The 23,497-nt window shown below is 40.6% G+C and overlaps 3 protein-coding genes across 4 annotated transcripts; 2 read left to right on the top strand and 1 right to left on the bottom strand.

Annotated features, from left to right (window-relative positions):
* Positions 1 to 61: 61 nt before the first annotated feature.
* LOC127762405 (transcription termination factor MTERF8, chloroplastic-like) lies at positions 62 to 2,043 on the bottom strand. The gene is made up of 2 exons (XM_052286913.1): positions 687 to 2,043; positions 62 to 447 (listed from the first exon to the last, which is right to left on the bottom strand). Exon 1 carries the CDS (start codon positions 1,912 to 1,914, stop codon positions 715 to 717), a length of 1,200 nt encoding a protein of 399 aa, XP_052142873.1. The 5' UTR covers positions 1,915 to 2,043; the 3' UTR covers positions 62 to 447; positions 687 to 714.
* Positions 2,044 to 6,408: 4,365 nt separating this feature from the next.
* LOC127762419 (putative laccase-9) lies at positions 6,409 to 8,764 on the top strand. Its single transcript, XM_052286929.1, has 5 exons — positions 6,409 to 6,613; positions 6,723 to 6,874; positions 6,971 to 7,215; positions 7,325 to 8,428; positions 8,522 to 8,764. The coding sequence occupies exons 1-5, from the start codon at positions 6,506 to 6,508 to the stop codon at positions 8,650 to 8,652; spliced, it is 1,740 nt and encodes a 579-aa protein (XP_052142889.1). The 5' UTR covers positions 6,409 to 6,505; the 3' UTR covers positions 8,653 to 8,764.
* Positions 8,765 to 11,628: 2,864 nt separating this feature from the next.
* Positions 11,629 to 23,113, top strand: LOC127762401 (exocyst complex component SEC6). Of its 2 annotated transcripts, none has more exons than XM_052286907.1 (25): positions 11,629 to 12,010; positions 13,827 to 13,865; positions 14,030 to 14,118; positions 14,245 to 14,335; positions 14,481 to 14,570; positions 14,705 to 14,784; positions 15,198 to 15,290; positions 15,451 to 15,477; positions 15,798 to 15,905; positions 16,456 to 16,594; positions 16,691 to 16,738; positions 17,149 to 17,204; positions 17,635 to 17,743; positions 17,914 to 18,054; positions 18,133 to 18,312; positions 18,432 to 18,515; positions 18,603 to 18,689; positions 19,343 to 19,387; positions 20,595 to 20,673; positions 21,099 to 21,168; positions 21,645 to 21,732; positions 21,987 to 22,076; positions 22,276 to 22,392; positions 22,493 to 22,555; positions 22,732 to 23,113. In XM_052286907.1, the coding sequence occupies exons 1-25, from the start codon at positions 11,888 to 11,890 to the stop codon at positions 22,861 to 22,863; spliced, it is 2,268 nt and encodes a 755-aa protein (XP_052142867.1). In that variant the 5' UTR covers positions 11,629 to 11,887; the 3' UTR covers positions 22,864 to 23,113. The 2 variants fall into 2 exon arrangements, with proteins under 2 accessions (XP_052142867.1, XP_052142868.1); XM_052286908.1 differs by having other exon boundaries at positions 11,630 to 12,010; positions 16,459 to 16,594.
* Positions 23,114 to 23,497: the final 384 nt, after the last annotated feature.

Raw genomic sequence — 23,497 nt, 5'->3', positions numbered from 1 at the left:
AATGGTTAAACATGTTTAAAAAAATCAACGGCGTCAAATATTTAGAAACGGATGAATGAAGTATATGGAGTAGTGCTTTTTCTAATCTTGGGTTGCCTAAGTTTTTGCTTTGCAACAGTAGGCATGCAATCCAAGAAACATGCTAGTATACGATAGGAAAGCCTCTGCCTATCCAGTTGAACAGCTTGAAAAATAACCTCTTCTAAAGCTTCAGCCGCAACTTGTTCTATGCCGTAGAGGAACACTCCTCATTCTGATGATTTGCTGAGAACCAGATCAACCTTTTCCATCTCCTTATGTAGAGTGTTCTCCCCTAGTCCCGCAATTTATCTAGTTATATCTTCGCTCAGATGGTTCTTCACTTTCTCTCGTTCAACTTGGAATTGGAAGATGCACATCAGGACATCGTGATCGCTGATCATGCCAGAAGCCAGCTAGAGTGTAAGCCTGTAACAAAGAAAATGAGTACCATAGGAGACGTAATGCTCACAGATTTTATATGAAAACCCACTGAACATTGTTCAACCACAACTGAACAGTTCTCAAGGTTGTTATACACATCCACCTCCTTGTCAACTGCAAGAAACCTACACTAAAATGACCATGAATTGAATCTGCCATCCCTGCTATAGTTGATCAGTAGAATGAAGTTATCCAATGGAAGTGAGACACACACACATACACACCTCCATTGTTCTCCCCCAAGTCCGGTCACTACTCAGCTTGCACCGGCGTCTTCCCGGCACAGGCAGACTCGTAGGCGTCGGCGAGACCCGGGACGCACCCCTCAAAGGGGACAACAAACTTCTCCAAGAACTTCTCTTCAGTTGGCGCCACCGCGTTGAAGAAGCACCGGTCTTGCTCGATCAGACCCCTCTCCTTGAGAAGTTTCACCACGAGATGGCGGGGCACCAGCCTCCTCTCGAGGCTGTACATGAGCAGCACCGACCGCCGCGCGACGTACTGCGGCTGCAGCCCGACCTCGTCGATCAAGAACTCCGCGTTGCGGCGCAGCCTCTCCTCGGACGCGACCAGGATCCGCGGCGCCTTGCTCACGGCCAGGTTCACCTCCTCCTGCGACCACCCGAGGCTCTCCTTCAGGACGGCGACCTTGGCGTCGATCTTGTCCTGGCCGATGCAGCCGGCGGTGGAGAGCGCGTGCCGGAACATCTGGGAGCCCGGGGCCACGCCGAGCTGGATGGCACGCCGCACGGCGTCCTTGACGTAATCCGGGTGCATGGTGACAAGCCGCGGCGCGGCCACGAGCAGCTTGGAAATATCACGAGCACTTAGCCCGCATTCCTTGAGGAAGGAGACGTTGGGCTCGACCACCTTCTCGAGGTCGGAGGTGAGGAGCCAGTAGTTCCAGTCGCTGGCCTGGAGAAGCCTCTCCGATGAGCCGAAGAGGGGGAGCCAGAACCGCACCTTGGAGACGAAGCTGCGGCAGAGGAAGTAGCGGCCGGTGATCTGGGCGAGGCGGGCGATCTGGGAGGGGGAGAGGCCGACGGCGCGGAGCTCCGAGCAGATGGGCGCAAGGGAGCGGTCGATGCGGGCGCACAGGATGCGCGGGTTGGAGGCAACAATGGCCGCGACCTCCTTGGGGGAGAGGCCGAAGTCGGCGAGGAAGGCGAGGACGGCGTCGGGGTTGGAGCGGGACTTGAGGTGGGCGATGCTCTTGGACGCCTTGTGGGCCTGTGGCTGGGTGAGATTGCAGTTGGAGATGAGGTATTCCTCGACAGAGAAGTGGTTGTCGGGCGCGGTGGTGGTGGTGGTGGTGGCGGAGGCGGCTTCGGGCGCGGCGCGGGAGAGGAGCTGCAGGCGGAGGCGGCAGCGGGCGGGGAGGTGGACGGCGGCGAGGGGAGTGGAGGCGAGGAGGAGGAGAGGCATGGGAGCGAGGAGCATGGCCGCTCCCATGGCCGGGGAGGGGAGACGTGGAGGGGAGAGAGTGGGTGATTTTTTTGACCGAGGTTGTGTAATCCGCAGCTTGGGAGGCGCAGCTCCGCAGGCGCTCGCGGTCGCGGAGGGGATGAGACGATGAGCCTAGTACTCCCTCCGTACCCACAAAACAAGTCGTTCTGGGCTCTTGGCCCGTTTTCACAAAACAAGTTGTCGTTCCTCAGTGGGTATAGTTTGGACGCGTATGCCCCTGATGCGAGAGCCGAGTGACGAGCGGCGAGGCAAGAAACGAGGCGACGTGATTAATGCCGCCTTAAGCTGAATGGACGTGATTAATGGCACACGCACGTCGCTCGCACACGCTCGCCGCTCGCACACACACGTCTCTCTTCCTCGCCGCCCGGCTACCGAGCGCCATGATGGAGTACGTCAAGTCGCTGGAGTACGTCGAGGCGCCGGACTCCGTCGACGCGCTGGACACTGTTGACGAGCGCCCAAACGAGCACCATGCAAAATCAGAAAAAAAAAAAAAACAAGCCCACCAGGAATCGAACCTAGGCACTATGCCTTCAAACCTCACTGCACTAGCCATTTGAGCTCTGTTTGTTTCTCAAATGAATGCACCCGCACCCTTATTTAATAGGGACAGTCAAGCAAGAATAGCCCTGATTAATCACTCCTTGGTAAGCACAATTTTGTTCTAAACGACTTGTTTTGTCGGTATGGAGGGAGTACGCTGTACGCCCAAACCTGTCCTGTTCTTTGGGCCGTAGGCTCCGCCCTTTGCTTGTAGCGGTCGCCCATCAACGGCCTAATTGGAGTCCAGCCAATTTGTCCGGCTGTTACGCTGGCTTGCTGCCCGTGCGGTCACGATCATTTTTGCAAAATTCAGCTGTAGAATTTGGTTTGCATTTGGATGTTAGAAACGTAGCAGCAGTGATAATTATGTTGGTTTCCGCATGTTTGATTCAGCATAGAATTATTATAATTTAAATTATTAGAAGTAAACTAAAATAAACAAGTAAATTATTATTCCCTCCGTCTCAAAATATATCAACTTTTACTTGGATAAGATGTACCTCATGTCCAGATTCATAGTACTAGGATACGTCTCATCCAACTAAAAATTAATATATTTTAGGACGGAGGGAATATGATAGATTATTATAATCCATAAGTCAGATTAGTATAAACTTATTATATTATAGATTATTGGAGACATATAGGACATATAGGACATTTTTTAGCCACCCAATAAAAAATCACTACCCCTATATGTCTTTAATAATAAAACAAACAAACAACTCACAACTTATTTTATATCAACTTATTATAATCTAGCTTACAGTAACATGATTTAATATTTTAGATTATAATAACATTAATCTGAAACAAACGTCATCATTGTGCACTCTCTCGATTAACTTTTCACATTCTGGAAGATTAGTGTTGCCATTGCCAGCGTTAAGTGACAGTCACAGTCGCACAGTAGCAATGGCAGCGTTGAGCTTTGAATTATAAGTTCTATGACCACAAATGCATATTTCCTCGACTTCGCTTTTTTTTTTCTCACACACATTTGCATTTTTTTTTGAGGTCCCTAGCACGAATCTCAATAAAAATACAATTGTCAAAAAATTGCAATATCTCTAACAAAAAATCGATAGATGTATAACAATTTCAGTGTTTATTTATAGGAAAAATACTATAATTGCGTTGACATATTTTTAGTGGATTACAGTTGATTGTCATGGCGTTTGATTTGTTTACCGTGCAAGATACGATTCTTCAGTGCAAACTATGGAATATATAGTGTAAATGCATGTTGAAAATTATAATTATTTTTAAGAAAAGATTATATCAACATAAATATAGTCGGTCCAAAAAAAATCTGACGTTTATATTGTTGTGTATCTTCACTTTTGCACTAGATCAATTTGAAAACTTCCTTCCAATAACTTATAAATAGATATGAGAAAGATATTTAAGTCATGCTTGACATAGCTTCAGATTTTATTATACATAAGAAACACAACGGGGTGTCAGACGGTCCAAGAACACGATATTCCGTGCAGATACGAGGAGCTTTTTTAAAAAAGAAAATCCCAACAGGCGTAAACCTCTCCGAGGAGCCGAAAAAAATCAAAAAAGGAGGAAATCCGTAGCATTACAACTGTTAATGGCTAGTTATATCCACGGTAAATCTAAAGTTTGTATGTTAAATTATAGTGGTTTAAAATTTGAAAATACACCTAAAATAAAAACGAAATAACTTATCCAAATATTATATATCGACGTGATTATAGCTTTATCGATGATTTATCAAGTATTTGTGATGTTAAGAATACTCAATTTAAAAAATCTTGGATCGGGAGATGCGTCAAAAGAGAGCCTCAATGTTTGATATCAATTTCAAAATCTTCCTGCGGCCCTTCTTTCCTTATTTATTTTTTTTAGAAAAAAAGAAAACAAGCTTCCTGGCCGCCGAACGCATGCAAACGTGCCCTTTGAGGCTGGTGTGTTCGGAACCCCTTCTCCCAACCCTCTCGCTAGTTCTCTGCGCTCACGCTTTTCAAACTGCTAAACGGTATGTTTTTTACAAAAAAGTTTATATGAAAGTTGTTTTAAAAAATTAAATTAATCTTTTTTTTAAAAAAAAAGCTAATACTTAATTAATCACGCGCTAATAGACTGCTTCGTTTTTCGTGCGGAGAGAACGAGTTCCCATCCTAGAGATGCAAACACAACCTTCGAATTAACAATCTTCATGGCCGCCGAACACATGCAAACGTGCCCAATGAGACTTTTGATCAAGTGCTTACGTGCCCCACCAGGGTACAACGAAATACGGATGTGTGTCTTCTCAAGGTCAATTTCCGCGTTGATTAGTCAGTTCGTTAACAACCTCGACTACTGCATAATTAAGTTAACTAGCATGGTGGCCCACACAGATTGCGTAGCTAGCATCATTATATTTTCTCTCATATAATACCATATATGTTTTCTCATTATATTATTAAAATATATTACAATGACAACATAATTGTAAATTTTGCAATAACTTTATGAAACTACTAATGTGTAATATTCATATTATATTTTATATACGTGTTAGTTATTAATTATTTTTATATAAAATTTTAATTATTTGTAAATTATATATATTCCTACATGGACTCTAAACTCGTCTTTTAATATTTATTTTTTTAATTCTGAATTTTTATTATTTATAATTGCATTTCTATGTGGGCTCTAAACTCATCTTTCAATATTCTTTAATTTTTAATTTCAAATTTTAGTTACTTCTAAATTGTATTCCTATATAGACTTTAAACTTTTCTTTCTATGTTTTTCTTAATTTCGAATTTTAGTTATTTTTAAATTGTATTTTTATATGGACTCTAAACACTACTTTTCATTTTATTATGTTTATTCTGGATTTTAGTTAGTTTTAAATTCATATATGGACTCTATACTCTACTTCTAATATTTGTTATTTTTTAATTCCGAATTTCTATTTTTTCCTTAATTGTATTTCTATATGGACTATATACTCTACTTCTAATTTTCCTTATTTTTAATTCCGAATTTCTATTATTTCCTAATTGTATTTCTATATGGACTCTAGTCCCCTCTTCTAATATTCCTTATTTTTTAATTCCGAATTTCTATTTTTTTTCTTAATTGTATTTCTATATGGACTATATACTCTACTTTTAATATTCCTTATTTTTAATTCCGAATTTCTATTATTTCCTAATTGTATTTCTATATGGACTCTATACTCTACTCCTAATATTCCTTATTTTTAATTCCGAAGTTTAGTTCTTTCCTAATTGTATTTCTATATGGACTCTATTCTCCTCTTCTAATATTCCTTATTTTTTAATTCCGAATTTCAGATATTTCTAAATTATATTTCTATATGGACTCTAGTCTCCTTTTCTAATATTCCTTATTTTTTAATTCCGAATTTTAAAAATTTCTAAATTGTATTTCTATATGGACTCTGCTTTTTCTTTTTCTTCAATTAATGTGAGAATTTCTAGGCCATAAGAGCGAACGTGGAGGCTCCTTTTTCTATTCCTTTAATAATATAATAGATGATTGGGTAAAGACGCAGGAAACGGATGCGCATGTCTGGGAAGGACTAGTTCAAGATGTCGTCGTCAGTCAGTCAATTTCAAAATCTTCCTGGCTATACATTTTTTTAGTGGCTGGTCCAAAGGCTGGACAACGTCGCCACAGCAGCATGCATACATACATACAACTACAGCACAAACAAAACACGCAGCGAGAGGCCCGACAATCAACTCACGCCATTTTTAACATTTTTCACGCCGCGGCTGCTGGAGAACGATTCGCTAGTTCCGTGGGACAATAGGTGGGCTGCAGGGCGGTATATAGAATAGTCATCAGTCGTCAGATTCATGCATGGGTGCGTTGCGTTTCCTATAAATACATTTGGCCATATGGCCATCTGCAAATCAGCAGCTTACGGCACTAGTTAGCTACTGTGCAAGAACCAAACAGTTAATCGCATACAGAATCTCAATTAGCTCTGTGTTTCTTACCCTTGGATTGGCGATTGAATTGTGTGCGTTCGGCAATGGGAACAGCCAAGTTACCTGCATTGCTTTGGTTACTAGCAGGCGTGGTGTTAGCACTTGCAGTTAACCCCGCTCATGGCGCCAAGACTCGCCACTACGATTTCTTCGTAAGTGATCTACTTGAATTCTAGCGTGTTCACTAATGGATGCCGATGTACAGGCATGAATGCACGAAATGAGTTTTGAGTTTTAACCATGCGTGATGACCCCCTGCAGATTACGGAGACCAACTACACGAGGCTCTGCCACGAGAAGAGCATCCTCACCGTGAACGGGCAGTTCCCCGGCCCGACCATCTACGCGCGCAAGGGCGACCTCGTCATCGTCAACGTCCACAACAATGGGAACAAAAACATCACCATCCACTGGTAAACCACATCCGTTTTGCCACCTGCTGCAGAGAAGAAGAGCATTATCCTTGGCTTGAAACTTACGGTGTTCTTGATGATTTTACTGTGGCGCAGGCACGGCGTGGACCAGCCGCGGAACCCGTGGTCGGACGGGCCGGAGTTCATCACGCAGTGCCCGATCCGGCCGGGCGGCAACTTCACCTACCAGGTGATCCTATCCGAGGAGGAGGGCACGCTGTGGTGGCACGCGCACAGTGACTTCGACCGCGCCACCGTCCACGGCGCCATCGTCATCCACCCCAAGCGCGGCACCACCTTCCCCTTCAAGAAGCCAGACAAGGAGATACCCGTCATCCTTGGTATACACAAGCCACAACAAACTAATCTTGTTAATTTGATAATGTTCCATTGCGCAATGCAATGCTTTGTACGTGTTTTGATCTTAACCATCGCTATGATGTTCTGCAGGTGAGTGGTGGAATGACGACATAGAGCACGTACTCGACAAGGCGCAGCTCCTCGGCGGAGACGTGGATCCGTCCAACGCCAACACCATCAACGCCCAGCCTGGGGACATGTTCCCCTGCTCCAGGGACGACACGTTCAAAGTGGCCGTGCAGCAGGGCAACACGTACCTGCTTAGGATCATCAACGCTGGACTCACCAACGACATGTTCTTCGCCATCGCGGGGCACCGCCTCACCGTGGTCGGGATCGACGCCCGCTACACCAAGCCGCTCACGGTCGACTACATCATGATCGCGCCTGGGCAGACCATGGACGTGCTCCTCGAGGCCAAACGCACCTTGGGATCCAACAGCCGGTATTACATGGCCGCGAGAACGTTTATCACGTTACCGCTCGACACTATCCCTTTCAACAATAGCACTGCCACGGCCATCGTGGAGTACACGGACAGCGCCACCGCGAGGCCGGTCGGGCCACCGAAATTCCCCATCCAGCTGCCGGCCATCAAGGATGAGAACGCGGCGATGGCGTTCATCACGCAGCTCAGATCATTAGGCAACCAGGAACACCCGGTGCACGTACCGACACATGTCGATGAGCACATGCTCATCAACATCGACATCAACGTTCTTCCCTGCGACCCCACCAACATGGCAGAGAAGTGCAAAGAAGGACCCCAAGGCAACCGGTTCGCGGCGAGCCTCAACAATGTTAGCTTCCAGAGCCCGGCTATCGACGTCCTCGACGCCTACTACTACAGCTCCGGCCACGGCGTGTACGAGGAGGACTTCCCCAACAAGCCGACAGCCTTCGTCGACCCGCTCGTCAACAACGGCAGTGGGCCCTTGATGACGAAGCGTGGCACCAAGGTGAAGGTGCTGGAGTACGGCACTGTGGTAGAGGTGGTGTTTCATGACTTGTCCAGCGAGAACCACCCTATGCATCTGCATGGCTTCGCCTTCTACGTCGTGGGACGAGGGAACGGCACCTTCGACGAGAGCAGGGACCCGGCGACCTACAACCTCGTTGACCCGCCGTTCCAGAACACGGTCTCCGTGCCCAGGTCTGGCTGGGCCGCAATCCGCTTCCGAGCAGACAATCCAGGTGAGAGTTATTCAGATTTCGGATTATGGTCTTTGATATTGGTCTTTATGTACAGTTTTTAATATTTTTTTCGTGTTTATTTTGATTGTTCAGGTGTGTGGTTCATGCATTGCCATTTTGATCGCCACGTGGTGTGGGGGATGGACACTGTGTTCATCGTGAAGGACGGCAAGACACCGCAGGCTCAGATGCTGCGTCGTCCTCCAAACATGCCTCAGTGCTAATGACCGTGGTTCAAGGAAAATAACAAGAGCATGCATCACAAGCAAGCGGAAATTTGTTTATTTTGTTAATTGATTTAGTGGTTTATATTTTTTCCTTGTTTCGATGAAAAGGAAGAACGCATTCTGTCCTGACTTGTAATTGTTAGTCATTTCGTTCTGTCATGTAAGTTTGGGATTTTATGAATATAACTAAATAATGTTTATGCAGTGGATCGTTATTATGACGTCTTTCTTTATAAACACACACATCCTTGCTATCTTATCTATGACATTGTGTTACAGTACTGTTTTAGTTTTTCGCAAGGTGATGTCCTTCCCTTCGCTTAGGGTAGGATGAAAAGCTCGTAGCTCATTAGCTCGCTCGGCTCGGATCGTTGTATTTTTGTAATGAGTCGAGCCAACGTTTTAGCTCGTTAGTTATAAGAAAAAAGGACAAGAAAAAGGCCCATCTTCTGTACCCTTTTTTTAAGAACTTTTTCTATCGTAGTTGGAGTTGTCTCCAGTACGTTCCCCAATCCCCTCGATCTATTGCTGCTCTCTCTCCTCTAGTTGTCTCTAGCCGGTCACACACTCCACCCGTTGCTCCACCATGCCTGTGCCTCACCTTCACCGGTAGCCATCGTCTTCATAGGCTAGCTGGCCGCCCGTAGAAGCAGGAGCTCGTCGAGCACTCAACGCTATCCACAGCACACCTAACCACATTTCTCCTGCTCCAACTTTGTTGTGATTTTTGACCTTGCCGGTGTGCCATATGCCGCCGCCTTGGCAAGGCAAATAGATAACTCCCCATCTCCTTTCGTTGCATTGCCGGCATCACCTCCCATCCGCGTGTGTTCATTCGTCGCCCGAGGAGTACGTCGCTCCGACGAGGTCCAGCCAGCACCGCCGCGCCATAGCCATGTGGCCCTCCTCCTGCTCGATTTGTTGGTCGTCGTGGAGTCCACTGCTCCGACGAGGTCTGGCCGGCGCTGCTATGTGGTGCTCCTTCTTGACTCGTCGGCCATGGAGTCCGTCGTTCGCTCGCCCTTCCAGATCCAGCTCTGCTCTGGGCATGTGTCGTCCAAATCTAGCTCGCGAGCTAAATGAGCTGGCTCAAGCTTACAACCGACCCGAGCCGAGACAGACTTTTAGCTCGTTAGGATAGCGAGCCGAGCCGAGCTAGCTTGATATCCACCCCTACCTTCGCTTAGTCTCACAAGGTTTTTTGTTTTTAACTAGTCACTACCTCTTGTACTATAATTGCTAAACCAAGGGAGAAGAAAATAATGACACAATTGAACAATCTTACTATCAAATAGCTACTCCATCATTTTTAATATATCACACCGTTGACTTTTTAAGACACGTTTGACCATTTATTTTATTAGAAAAAATGTATAATTATCATTTATTTTGTTTGTGCTTGATTTATCATAGGTCCTGTAAGTATTATGTACAAAATTATATATTCGAAGAAAAAAAATACGACGAACGACCAAACGTTTGTCAAAAGTCAATGGCATCATGTATTAAAAAACATAGATGGTACATTATAAGTACATTTCTATTTTTAAGACAACTTCTTAATATTTTGTTTGTCTTGAAATAAAAAAAAGCCTATGCTTCTACCACTTTATTGTGAGCTACATAGCTCCGAAAGCATATCCTAGAACTAGCGAACGCTTAGTTATGTTAAAGATTCGGTCAAAAATTAAAAATTTTGCATATCAATGTGAGTTATTTCTCAAATGCTTAGTTTAGAAAACAAAATAAATTATACATGTGGATTTTCCTAAAAATTATTATCATAACATATCACACATCTATTAGATTTTACACTTTTATTCTAATGTGAAATTGATTGTCGAAATTTTTTAAAAAACTGAACAACCTTTTCCCTTAAACCTTAAATATCTACCCACTCCGTTCCAAAACATAAACATTTTTAGGATTCAAATTTTGTATATAGGAGGGTAATCCAAACAATTCAAAATTCAAAATTTGACTACTGAGATAACTATTTCCCTTATCTTTAATATTTACTAAACAACCTTAAAATACCGATACACATGATGAATCTCTTGGCCAATCCAGTCTCAAATCTTCCTTTTAAAATACATCATACGATACTTTATCTTTTGCATTGCTATTTTGTTCGAAAAAAAGTTAAACACAATGTAATTATTTAATTCAAAAAAAATAAATATAATGTATAACAGATAGAAACATCAACCAATTGTATTTGCAATTTGATTTTGGTATTTTGGAACATTCATGCTTATTTTGGACATTTGGATTGAATATTTCTTTCCACTATGCCCACTTATGAGGTTGCTACAAAAGCTAGAATGCCATAAGCAAATATTATCTGTCCAAAGTCTCTTGGCGAAATTTTCGAAAAACTGAAAAACCTAACATAAAATCTTTATGACACCTTGAAAATTGTAGCCAATTTATTTCTTACGTAGTAAAGGACTTTGTAATTATTTTTAAGATAAGTTAAAACGGCTCATTACTGTAATGGGATGGTTTCATTGAGTCTAATTGAAATTATTGTGTTTATGTATAAAGACAAATACTGTTGATGGGTACATGACGTGATTTCATAGGAAGAATTCTTGTTGTCCACCTCCTTCGACATGAAAATTTGATGACATCAATTATTAAAATTTGTATTCATCAAATATTATGTCACGTGGATTGCTGTACCAGTGCTTTAAAATGGGTTGAATATGAGAGGGAAAGAAACACCATGCTCCTGTTTATTTTATTTGGACTATATTATACAGCCCTCCCTATATCCTAAAATATATCCACACTAATATTTTAGGGTGAATTATTATATTTTAGAATGAAGGAATTACTTTTACTCAAAAAAAGTTGAGTGATTTTCTCTTAAAAAGGACTTCTAATAGTAGATAGTATTTCTTTCGGATGAGTGAATATTATTCTGCAGCGCGTAACGTTTCTCTCGAAAGAACCCGTCAGATCTCACACGGTCACGCACACGACTCACACCCGTTCGCTTCTCTTCTCCCCGCTCCGCTAGTCATCAACCACCGGGGTCCGACGAAACAAAACACCACGCCATCTTCACGATCTCCGTCTCCCATCCCCGCCTCGCCGCGCCGCGCCCTCCTCCTCCTCCTCCTCCCACCCCGCCGAGCACTCACCCGCCGCCTCGGTTTCGTGCGCCTCTGCAGCGGCAGGCCGGGGGCGCGGGGCAGCGGTTGGCGTCGGCCGCGGCCGTGCGGTCATGGAGGATCTGGGCATCGAGGCGAAGGAGGCGGCCGTGCGCGAGGTGGCGAAGCTGCTCCCGCTCCCGGAGCTCCTCTCCTCCATTGCCTCCATCAAATCCGACTACCTCGCGCGGCAGCAGGTGATGTGATCCCTCCCTCGAAACCCGATTCGCGCCAAACGTAGCGGAATTTCTGAAGTGTTTGGTTGATAGATTCGGCGAACTCTGATAGTCATCTCCATTCTCCTTCTGAGTGACCTGTCGCATTGAACTGATTTGTTTTTCGCTCTGAGCTCTGATGCGTCGCTTGTGATGTGGCTGCAATTTAGTGGTGTGGGTCGCGGCAGGATCCTATCTCTCAGCTTCTAGCACTTAGATTAACCAGCATCAGGTAGTTATTTGTTTGTTACGGTGAAATGCTTGAAAATTAGGCTGGTTCAAATTCGTTGCTGATCAATGCAATCACAAATTGTAGTACTGTGCCTGTGAAGTGGTGAGGTGTGCGGAAATCCTGATCCGGTACCCGTGATATAGTTGTCCCTGAGACTTCCGTCGAATTCTAATAAAATTTTCCATGGTTTCTGAAAATACTTTGCTACCCTCAGAATTTTGTGGTGGCTAAGTTGCAAATGCAAAGTGCTAAAAAATTGTGTTGCTCGGTGAACCCTGATGGATTATATGCAGCATCTATGCAGATTAGCTATTCCTGGTCTAATGTTCATATCAGCAGTTACTGTGCAAGCAAATTCGTTACTATTCATATGGTTTGAAAATTAAACTTTAGTATACAGATAAGGATAGTAGAGAGAAGAACCAGGGAAAAAAAAACAAGGAGATGGCATGGTTTAGACCTTTTCTATTATTTCCTTTTACTTACGTTTTTCAGTGGGCCCACTTGCTACTTTTATCCTAAGGCATACCTATAATTGTGGTGCCATATTTTTCATCAAAAAACAGTCAAATTGTTTTTACAGTCACATACAACAAAAAAATACAAATGTAAGTAGGAAGTAATTATAGTGTAACTAAGATGTAATTGATATGTAAGTAGTATGTAATTACGGTGTAATAGATATAGTGGCTACTGGTGATCCTCTTCGTTTCTCATCATGATAATGATGAATAATGAATACTGATCAATCGGTCATATCAACATGCATGTTTGGTAGACTGGCAGAAATGTTAGAAGGCTCAGGAGGCACGAGCAAGTTTCGAGAAAGGAAGCCAAGAAAAGAAGTAAAACGCATGCGTGAATGCTCAGCAAACACAAATCTCTATGCCATCCTAAAGCTGAAAATTCAACTGTGTTTTGTGAAAAAATTTGTCACCATAATTATAGCAAATCAGAATGAATATTCAAGGGAAGAGATTTCAATCCTTGCGTTTACAATAAAATTGATTGCTGGACTTCTTCCAAAGCTAAATGACATTTGACCATCTAATGCGTGCATCTATCCTCAAACATCCTGCTGATCACAACAAGGCTTAGTTTCTCCTTATTGATTACTCCACTCTTGCGTGTAGCTTTGTACAGTGTACTCCAGGATTTGTTTTTAGCCTTTTTGGTCCTATGTCGACGGTTTGTCTCAATGGTATTGTTCCTCACATTCTTGATGGTTGTTATCTCTTACCAAAGGGTTTCAAAACATACTAATTAAGCAAAGGTTTGTGTTAGACTTGATTGGGCATTTCTTAAAAAGGTTTGGGCAGAGTTGTCTCAGTTCTCAGATATGGCTGGGATGTTCGGCAAGCTTAAATGTAGACATGCAAGTAAATTATAAAACATGGCTAAGTGTATGTGCGTATGTGCTCACACCCATTTTGTAATGCATATATTGGCATATGCATATTATCTTCAGTGAGATATTATGAGCATGTTTACCATTTTGTAAAGCATATATTGGCATATGCATATTATATACCTCTGGATTTCTAACTGTCTTCTATAAATTCTCAGACAAATGATGCACAGCTCAGTACAATGGTAGCAGAGCAGGTATTCCTTGACATCTACTATGAACTGCCAAACTTATTAGTTTTAATGCTATTGTTAATGCTTTGCTCGAGTTACGGTTTCTGCTACTATCATTTGCATTCCCCCCTCAATGTTTGTCTGTTGGATTATAGTTTTTCTGTATGTGCATATTTTATCACTTATAGGTTGAGCAAGCCCATGCTGGCATCAATGCTCTTGCACTATCTCAGGAAACAATAAACAAACTACGCGAGAACTTCATAGATATAGACAAGTAAGCTAAAATATTTTTATCTCTACATTTTCTTATGCTCTTGCATGATTGATATGCTAGATCACTTCCTTGAGGTTATATGTTTCTCCTCATTTCTCAGTCCTGTTTATCATAAATGTCTGGCAGGTTGTGCCAGGAGTGTCAAACATTAATTGAGAACCACGACAAGATTAAGCTTCTTAGCAACGCAAGAAATAACCTGAACACAACTTTAAAGGTGTGCTGACCTTACTTTAGCAATAACAACTGTATTAAGGTTGTACTTGCTTGTTATCTACTAACGTTCTTATCAATACATTAAGCTAACCAAGTTATCGAGCACGAAAATTTCATCTGACATGTTGATTGTCAATGCCTATTAGGATGTGGGAGGTATGATGTCTATTTCTGTTGAAGCAGCTGCAGCACGCGACTCGCTAAGTGATGATAAAGAGTTAATTCGCACTTATGAGGTTCTATTTTTCCCTCTTTGGATCACTGATCAATACCATGATTGATATTATAGCTCTTTTTTTAAATCAGGAATTGATCATAGTTATATCCTACTTGCCTGACTTTGCTGTTTGATCTTATTTGTTGAAATTAGAGATTAACAGCTCTTGATGGAAAGAGACGTTTTGCTTTAGCTGCTGCTGCATCTCACAAGGAAGAAGTTGGTCGATTGAGGTGGTGTTTCTCCCCTGAAACTAGCTAATATTAATGATTATTCAATGCATACCTGCCTCCCCCCCCACGCCCCCACCCTTTAACGTCCCCATTGTCTTTCTCGTTAGAATAATGTAAAGCATTCTGAGCAGAAGTAATACTACTGCAATCAGAAAATTATCTGAAGAAAATCAGACTTATGATCCTATGTTGATTCTACTATATTATGAAACGACTGTAGAAGATCCAAAATAGAACAAGGTATATAATGGCTCAATGACTCTTAAGGAAGAAATGCAGAAATGATCTTCTCTACATATTACAGTATGATAGCAAATACTGTTAGGGTTAACAAGGGATTTTAATCTTTCTTCTAGTTTGTAGTGCAATGAAGTATATATCTATAATTTGCTTGATTATTGTCTTCTCCACAGAGAGTACTTTGAAGATGTTGATCGTTCATGGGAAACATTTGAGAAAGCATTGTGGGGCCATGTCACTAACTTTTTCAGACTTTCAAAAGATAGGTACTGCCTTTTATTACGATTCACTTTGTCTTTGCTATTTAACATGGTAAATGAATGAATTGTCTTATTGTTTTTATATGAATTGCACTGCCTTTCTATTTAACGCATATCCGCTACAAATGCTCCTGTATTAAACTCACTATCTTTTTTCTTTGTGCAGCCCTCAGACGTTAGTTCGAGCAATAAGGTATGCATGAACTATTTAATATCTACTTTGATCATTTTGTACAGTCAATTGTGAAAGCTGAATGTTTGGACCAGCTCATAGTTTGATACTTGTTGCCCATCAAATTCTTCTGTGGAGCAATTATTCCCCCTGGCTTCCTCCCTTTCAGTTCACTTCTTGAATGAAAGACTATTTATTGATTTATTAGGGAAATAATACATAAATACAAGCTGATCATTTGAGATTTAGAAAATTGGCTTGATTCTTTTTTCTTATTTAGTTTCTAGGTAATGGGCACTTATATATCTTGCACATAATCCTTAAATTCATTCTTATGTTAGGGTTGTTGAAATGCAAGAGATCCTAGATCAACAAGTTGCAGAAGAAGCAGCTGAGGCTGAGGGTGCAGGTGCTATGGCGACAATAGCAAACCAGCGTAGAACTGCAAAGTATGCTTCTTCCTTTCTTTGCTTCACACATGTTTCTGTACTTCCAGTAGGTGCTAGGTAGTATGATATATTTATATTATATCTTTCATGTTTCAGAGGATCAAAGAAATAATGTATCCTAGGATACAAAATTTGTCATGTCCCTTTACTTTCATGCTGATATAACTGTACTGAAGATATGAGTACTAACGCACTTCTTGTCCATATCAGCATCTGTGCATCTGCGCACCTGTAAAGGTGGCATTAAAGTTTTTACATCATGCTTTTCATATATAATATCTTTAATACCGGAGACTGGCTACCAGATCAACAAATTCAAGCTATTGTACGGGACTATGGGTGTAACTAACTTGGTTGTCTGCTATGGTCTGCATGAATTGCTTTACTATTGTCATGATGACTTGTATAACTGTTGTTTTATTCAAATTATCTCTAGATATCTATTATCAACCAACAACCAATGTGAGAACCACTCAAATAGTAATTATTAAACCATTTTATTTATTATACTGACTGCTCATAGTTCTGACTCATCCTTGCCCAACTGTAGCAGGAAAGGTGGAGGAGCAACATCTACCCCAAGAAGCACTCAAGATAAATCAAAGGTCCAGGGAAAGGGCTACAAGGACAAATGCTATGAGTATATCAGGAAGGCTGTTGAGGCTCGCTTCGACAAACTGCTCACCGAGGTAGTGCTTAAATATATCCTGGACTTAAGATTTTATTGTGTGGTCATCACAGTCCATGCAGTTAGCAGCAAGTAGCTGATTTTTTTTATTGCACAGCTTGTTTTCTCAGAAGATTTGATGGAAGCTTTGGAGGAAGCTAAGGCAGTAAGTACTCTGTTGTTTTTGCACTTGCTATAATACAAATGCATATGAAGAATTCTAGACTCCTTAGATTGTCTTGGTGCTCTAGCTTCGTGGCCAATGCTTGTTCTATCCATTGTTCTCAACTTGATATTTTCTAACAAATTGAAAAGAAAATGGCTGATGTGGTTGATACGCGATGGAACCCACAGTACTGTTGTTTATGACTCGGTGAAGTATCGATTGACATTGTTTCTTTTCTTTCTTTAAGTTATTAGTAGCAATTAGTATTCCATTAGTACATCTTAACCCTTCTTGTTCTTCAATTTGCAACCTGGCAAAGAATAGCTGCTATTTCTGTAGGACACACTTATCTTGATTAACTGAATTATCTAACTGATATGGGTCATTCTTCTATTCCTAATGCAATTCAGATTGGAGATGAGCTTGGTGATATCTATGACTATGTTGCACCATGTTTTCCTCCTAGGTATGTTGATAATTATTATATGAAATACTTATCCTTAGAAGATCTTCACAACCATTTATTCTGTGTACACAAGAACTGAGGATCTGTTTACTGTAGCAATACAAAGATACAGATTATCTCCTATGATGGGCCACACTATATGCCATCCTAATCCAATAGATGGGAACATGACATAATTTGTCATGTTCTAACTTTAAATACATCAGCTCATACACAAATTATGTATTGCTTAATGAAACTTATCGGATGAAGAATATGATACTTTGCTTTTTCTCATTTCATTTTGATATATCATCAATTGCTATTTCTTTTGGGACATGGGGGGCTATACTTACTCCTTAGAAATGGTGATTTGCAGAAAGATACCTAGCTGTTTCTTCATATCCCACTAACTTCTTTCAGTCTCATGTTTTTTTTTGTTTCTATACAGATATGAAATTTTCCAGCTCATGGTAAACCTGTATACTGAAAGGTTCATCCAGATGCTAAGACTTCTCAGTGATAGAGCAAATGATATTCCAAATATAAATATTCTTAAGGTATATGAATTCAAATGCCATCGTTTTATTCTGCTAAATTTACTTTCCACAAGATGAAATGTGAAAACCGCAAGCATTGTCAGCATTTTGTTTTCCTTGATTCATGAATATCAATTGTTTGGTTTGCTTTCTCGTATATTGCAAAATCATTAAATGAATGGTCACTGTAGGTAACAGGTTGGGTTGTGAAATACCAAGAAAATCTTATCGGTCTTGGTGTGGACGAGTCTCTTGCCCAAGTTTGTTCAGAAAGTGGTGCATTGGATCCCCTCATGAATATGTATGTCGAACGTATGCAAGCAACAACTAAGGTACTCCTTTTGATCTGTTGAATTCATTTTGAACTTAATCATTATTATTTGTGTAACTTCACTCGTTTGCTCCTGTAGAAATGGTACAGTAACATTTTGGAGGCTGACAAAACACAACCACCAAAAAGTACAGAGGATGGGAAACTATATACACCTGCAGCTGTGGATTTGTTCAGAATATTGACTGAGCAAGTGCAGATTGTTACAGAAAATAGCACAGATGTCATGCTGTATCGTATTGCTCTTGCAGTTATACAGGTATTTACACAGTTAACCCTTCATGATGATGTTCTTTACATGGTTTTGTTACGCTTTGCTGTTGACATGAATTACTGAAAGATGCCAAATTCATCTTCTTTGTTTCCTTTATAATATAGGTCATGCTTGATTTTCAAGCAGCTGAGAGGCAAAGACTTGAGGAACCAGCTTCTGATGTTGGCTTGGAATCTCTATGTGCATTGGTATGTAAATTTTTCTCGATTAAGGACTGCATGTGAGTTCCCTGCTACTTTAATTTCATATCATTTGACATAAAATTTGTTGAGCAGATTAACAACAACCTGCGTTGCTACGAACTTTCATCAGAGCTAAGTAGCAGTACATTGGAAGCGCTTCCACAAAACTATGCTGAGCAGGTGCGAATGAGTCACTAATATTGCTCCTTAGATTCCATTCTGTCAGCTACTTCTAACTTCTCAGCAGAGAGAAAGGGAGGGATGGATCTCCAGTCTAAAGGACATTTTAGGAAGCATTGGTTTGCAATTGAAGTTCTGTGTTTTCTAGGCTACATTTTGACCAAACAGTCCTATTGATAGCCTTTTGTCAGTACTTTTAGAGAGATGGGTAATGAATAGAGGCAATCTACGTAAAAAAAAAAACTAAAGTTCCTTGGTCTTTGTGCATGGATATAAAATGAACTAAAACTGGAGGTAAAATATTTCCTACTTCGTTGACCAAAACTTGTAAAATCATGCCTCTATTGTGGTATCCTACAACCTACATAAATGCAGATGCGTCCGAAATACACACATTCCCTTTTTGCCTATTGTGACTTCGCCTGGAATCAGTTTTGCTGTTGATGAGTCCATAGTTTGAATTGATTGAGCAAACTGGGTGGATAAATATCTGCTGAGAGCCAAGCATATTACAGGTTGTAGAAATGTAGAATACATAGAGACTTTGGCATTGACATAGGTTAAAGATGTGTTTTTCTGCAGTTTGTCCTTTGCAGTTACACACTTAAGCATTTTAAAGCTCTTCACGGCAAAGCAAAATTTCTGTTTTGCAGGTTAATTTTGAAGATACCTGCAAAGGATTTCTTGAGGTTGCCAAGGTTTGTTCTACATCTTACAAGCATAAGACATAACTGTTACTACCTCCGTCCCATAATAATTATATTTCTAGGATACAAATTTGTCCCAAAATAATTGTCACAATAGAGTACTAATTATCTCATCAATTGCTTCTCATTTAAATTTCTCCCTATTCTACTCTCAACCACCCTCCAATTCTTACCTATACACCATTTAGTGAGGGTATAATAGTCTTTTTTCTCAAACCTTAATTTATGCTAAACAACCTAGAATTACAATTATTTTGGGACGGATGTAGTACATGTGTATGATTCATTTGCTTAGGTTTAAGAAATGAAACCTCATGTGCTGACCACTGCGTAAGTGTTTCTTGAGGTGCCCAAGGTTTACTATACAAGGATGCCTTAATTGCATATATTGTCATTACCTATAGATAAGGCATCTTTTAAGTAATTTATATCTATACTCTATAGTACTTTAAAAGAAGGTAGTGGTGATGGTTAGACTGGCAGTGAATCTGCCACCCCACCTACTCCCATTGTAGTTTTGCAAATTACCCCTTGAATTTCTTAGTATTAAAAATCAATTTAATCTAAATGGATAGCCACATATAAAGTCAAAATAAGGTGAATATTCCCTATAGCAAAATGATAGGTAACACATTTTATTTTAGGTAATATTATAATATATTTTTATCGGTAGCAAAGCACGGGCATAGCTAGTGTTCAATAAAGTTTGTAGTTTCTCTTATGGGCAAGTTGTGATTTACTTTGCTTCTAGAAAGTATTGGCTAACTCTGTGCATGTTACACATCTGACTGTGCACTTCATGGTCTTGAGGCCAAAATTCCTGGTTAGAGATGCTTGGATTATACAGAAACTGAAACACTGACAAAAGCAGGGAGGTTGACACTTGTCAGAAACACTCTTTCAGCACCACCTAGTGAATCCAGCACAATATTTTCCAAGACTGTAGAAAAGCCAGCTCAATACTTGAATAGTTAAGTGAGCACGGAGCTGGTTAGTTCATGGTAGTTGATGCTAATTTCTAGCCAATTTTATCCAGTATTATCTGACAACTGGTATTGGGCACCAATGAACTCAACTTTCCAGGAATGTCCTGAGAACTAGCCAAGTTTGGCTTTCTTTCGAGCAATTTTATTTGATTTAGCTACATCTTTAGACTATAAAAGGTAATTGTTAACTAGAATTTTGGTTATTTCAACAGGAGGCAGTCCTTCAAACTGTCAGCGTTATTTTTGAAGACCCAGGTGTACAGGATCTACTAGTGAAAGTTTACCAAAAAGGTAATTCTTTTGCAATATTAGTTCCAAACTGTCATTTCTTCTGTTGTTTGTGTCATGTTCTTGATTAGATTTGGAATTGAAAGCACCAGCGACTCCTGTTCCCTTGTGAGAGTCTTATCGACAAGCCCAGAAAGGCACCCAGAATTTTCTAACATGTATGCTTACACAATTAAATTTGTGCTTAGGACCAAGTATAGCCATCACCGATGTGTGATTTGGTGAAACTGATATATTAGATTTTGATGTACCAAGGATCATATACAACACTGTTTATATATTTTATGTACTAGTCTTTTCTTGTTTACAGTGTGTTCCTGAGTGTTTAACCTTAATGGGTAGTGTGCACAAGTGTTTTTTTTCGTGAGTCTCTCTCTCTCTCTCTCTCTCTCTCTCTTTTCTAACATTGATTCTTTTTATTTATTCAGATTGGATGGAAGGAATGGTTACAGAATATCTTGTCGCAACATTTGCTGATTATTTTGGGGATGTCAAACAGTAAGTTCTCATATAATTGAATATAAGTGGTATGGAACGGAAGGATACATTCCCTAAGAAATGCTGACTTATGTTTATTTTATTTGCCTATGTCTTCATTATGAATATATGATACTCTACACATTTTGAGAAAATCTCATCCTATCAAATTGTGTGCCACGACGTAAAAAATCTCAACCCCAAATCTCAAGCATGAACCATTTTCATACATTGTTTGCCAAATAGTGAAAATGTGTAAATTGATAATTTTCCAAATGCAAGTGAGAATTCTCAAAAAGTATATAACATAGGTAGCTCCAATGCAATTTTTACGTACACTTTTTACTTTTTTTTCTTTGTTATATAAGTTCTATTCTTAACCTTTTGTAGAACATTTGTGTTCCTTGTGGCATGTAAACGGTCACTTATTCCTGATAATAGTTAGTCATGTTTCTTTCTATACTTGATTTGAAGACTTCCGGGTCTATTTTTTCTAGATATATTGAAGAAAGATCATTTCGAAGATTTGTGGAGGCTTGCCTGGAGCAAACAATTGTGGTATACGTTGATCATCTCCTTACTCAGGTTTGCAGAACTGCCCTTAGTACTGAATAGTTGTATACTTGGCCAGTTGTGGTTCTCTGTACAAAAATGACTGTTAACAAAAATATGAATTGGAAAATGTTTCATAAATCATTCTGTACTGAGCTGTTGCTGGGTCAGACAATCTTTTTACCAATTACACCCATCATTTCACACTACATGTCTACTTATCTTATGCAGCTGCTGGCTGGTAATTTATTTCAAATTGATAATATGTATTCCCTTTGCACCTCCAGAAAGGCCATATAAAAGAAGAAACAATCGAAAGGATGAGGCTTGATGAAGAAGTGCTTATGGATTTTTTCAGAGAACACATTAATGTGACAGTAAGTATACTTGCAACTTCCATTCATGTGGCTTTCATTCAAAGTCCAAGCTACCCACGATACCATGTATTTTGTGCTATTGTATAATTAAACTGGATTTTACAATTTTAGCATCGAACATCTGTAATCCTAGACTTTTCTTCACAAATGCTGATTTGTTGGTTCTGTAACTTTAACCACTCTATGATTTGTGCTCCAGAAAGTTGAAACCAGAGTGCGGATTCTGGCTGATCTAAGGGAGCTTGCTTCAGCTGAGAGTCTGGATAGTTTTACTCTCATTTATACAAATATTCTGGAACATCAACCAGATTGCCCGGTAATTTTTTCAACAAGCTACTCGATTTTGCCAGAAATTAGTGGTTTAGTAGTGCATTCATTTCTGTTGATGTGCTGAACTTGATATCTACGTTATGTAGCCTGAGGTTGTTGAGAAGCTTGTGGGAATGAGGGAAGGCATTCCAAGGAAGGAAGCCAAAGAGGTAAGAACATAACATTTTTCACATCATATGCATGTGCGGTTCAATTTTGTGCGAAACAGTGCAAATTAGACCTATTCCAGTGGTCAAATTATGCCTTTTGAAAGTGATTAGAAAAACTGTTAGTCAGAATTTTTTAATTGATAATTACGTGTTCACTGTTCATTCCTCGTTCTTAGGTTGTACAAGAGTGCAAGGAAATATACGAGAACTCTCTTGTAGACGGGAACCCTCAAAAGTCTGGTTTTGTGTTTGGCAAATTGAAGTGCCTAACAGCACGGAAAGGCATATGGAGCAAGCTTGGACAGTAAATGATGCTGCGACTTTCGAGTAGAGTGAATTCACGCCCTAAGAGAATTGTTTCATGTTCATGTGATAATTCTTTTGTTCATTTGTTAAGCTTATGGTATTGTCACCATGCCCTTGTGTGATTTTTTGCACGGGAAGAGCTTAGGGTGTATATTCTCGTTGGTAGTAACAGATGATTTAAGTGTATAGATCTAATCTTTTTGAAATTCTATTTTTATCTATTCCATAAAGTGGTTGGAGCGAGCACTATAACTAAGCGCAAGCTGGCGGGCTATTTATGTGTGCCTTTCTTTCTACTCCCTCAGTCCGAAAAAGTGATATATCCTAGTACAATGAATCTGAACAGATGTATGTCTAATTCGTAGTATTAGAATGTGTTACATAGGTTGGTTTTTCGTGGGACGGAGGGAGTACTTCAGTACTTCGTGACCTGTCTACTGGCTACTGACTTGGTTGTTGGTACGCCACATGCCAGACCAGATTGCGTGAAAGGATCGGTTAACGGACATGCTAGAGCGGCGCCTACCGCCGGCAAAAATCAGGCCGGTCGATTTCATTCGGGAACATACGTCTAAAAGAAGCGTGTGAATACTCTCGTTCTTGCTTTTGCTGCAGAAGCCACGAGCTTGCCGTTAA

This window comes from Oryza glaberrima, chromosome 2 (assembly GCF_000147395.1).
Source record: "Oryza glaberrima chromosome 2, OglaRS2, whole genome shotgun sequence".
Lineage (NCBI taxonomy): Eukaryota > Viridiplantae > Streptophyta > Magnoliopsida > Poales > Poaceae > Oryza > Oryza glaberrima.
Note: the sequence above shows the minus strand (reverse complement) of the source record. Positions and strands in the feature narration are given on the sequence as shown.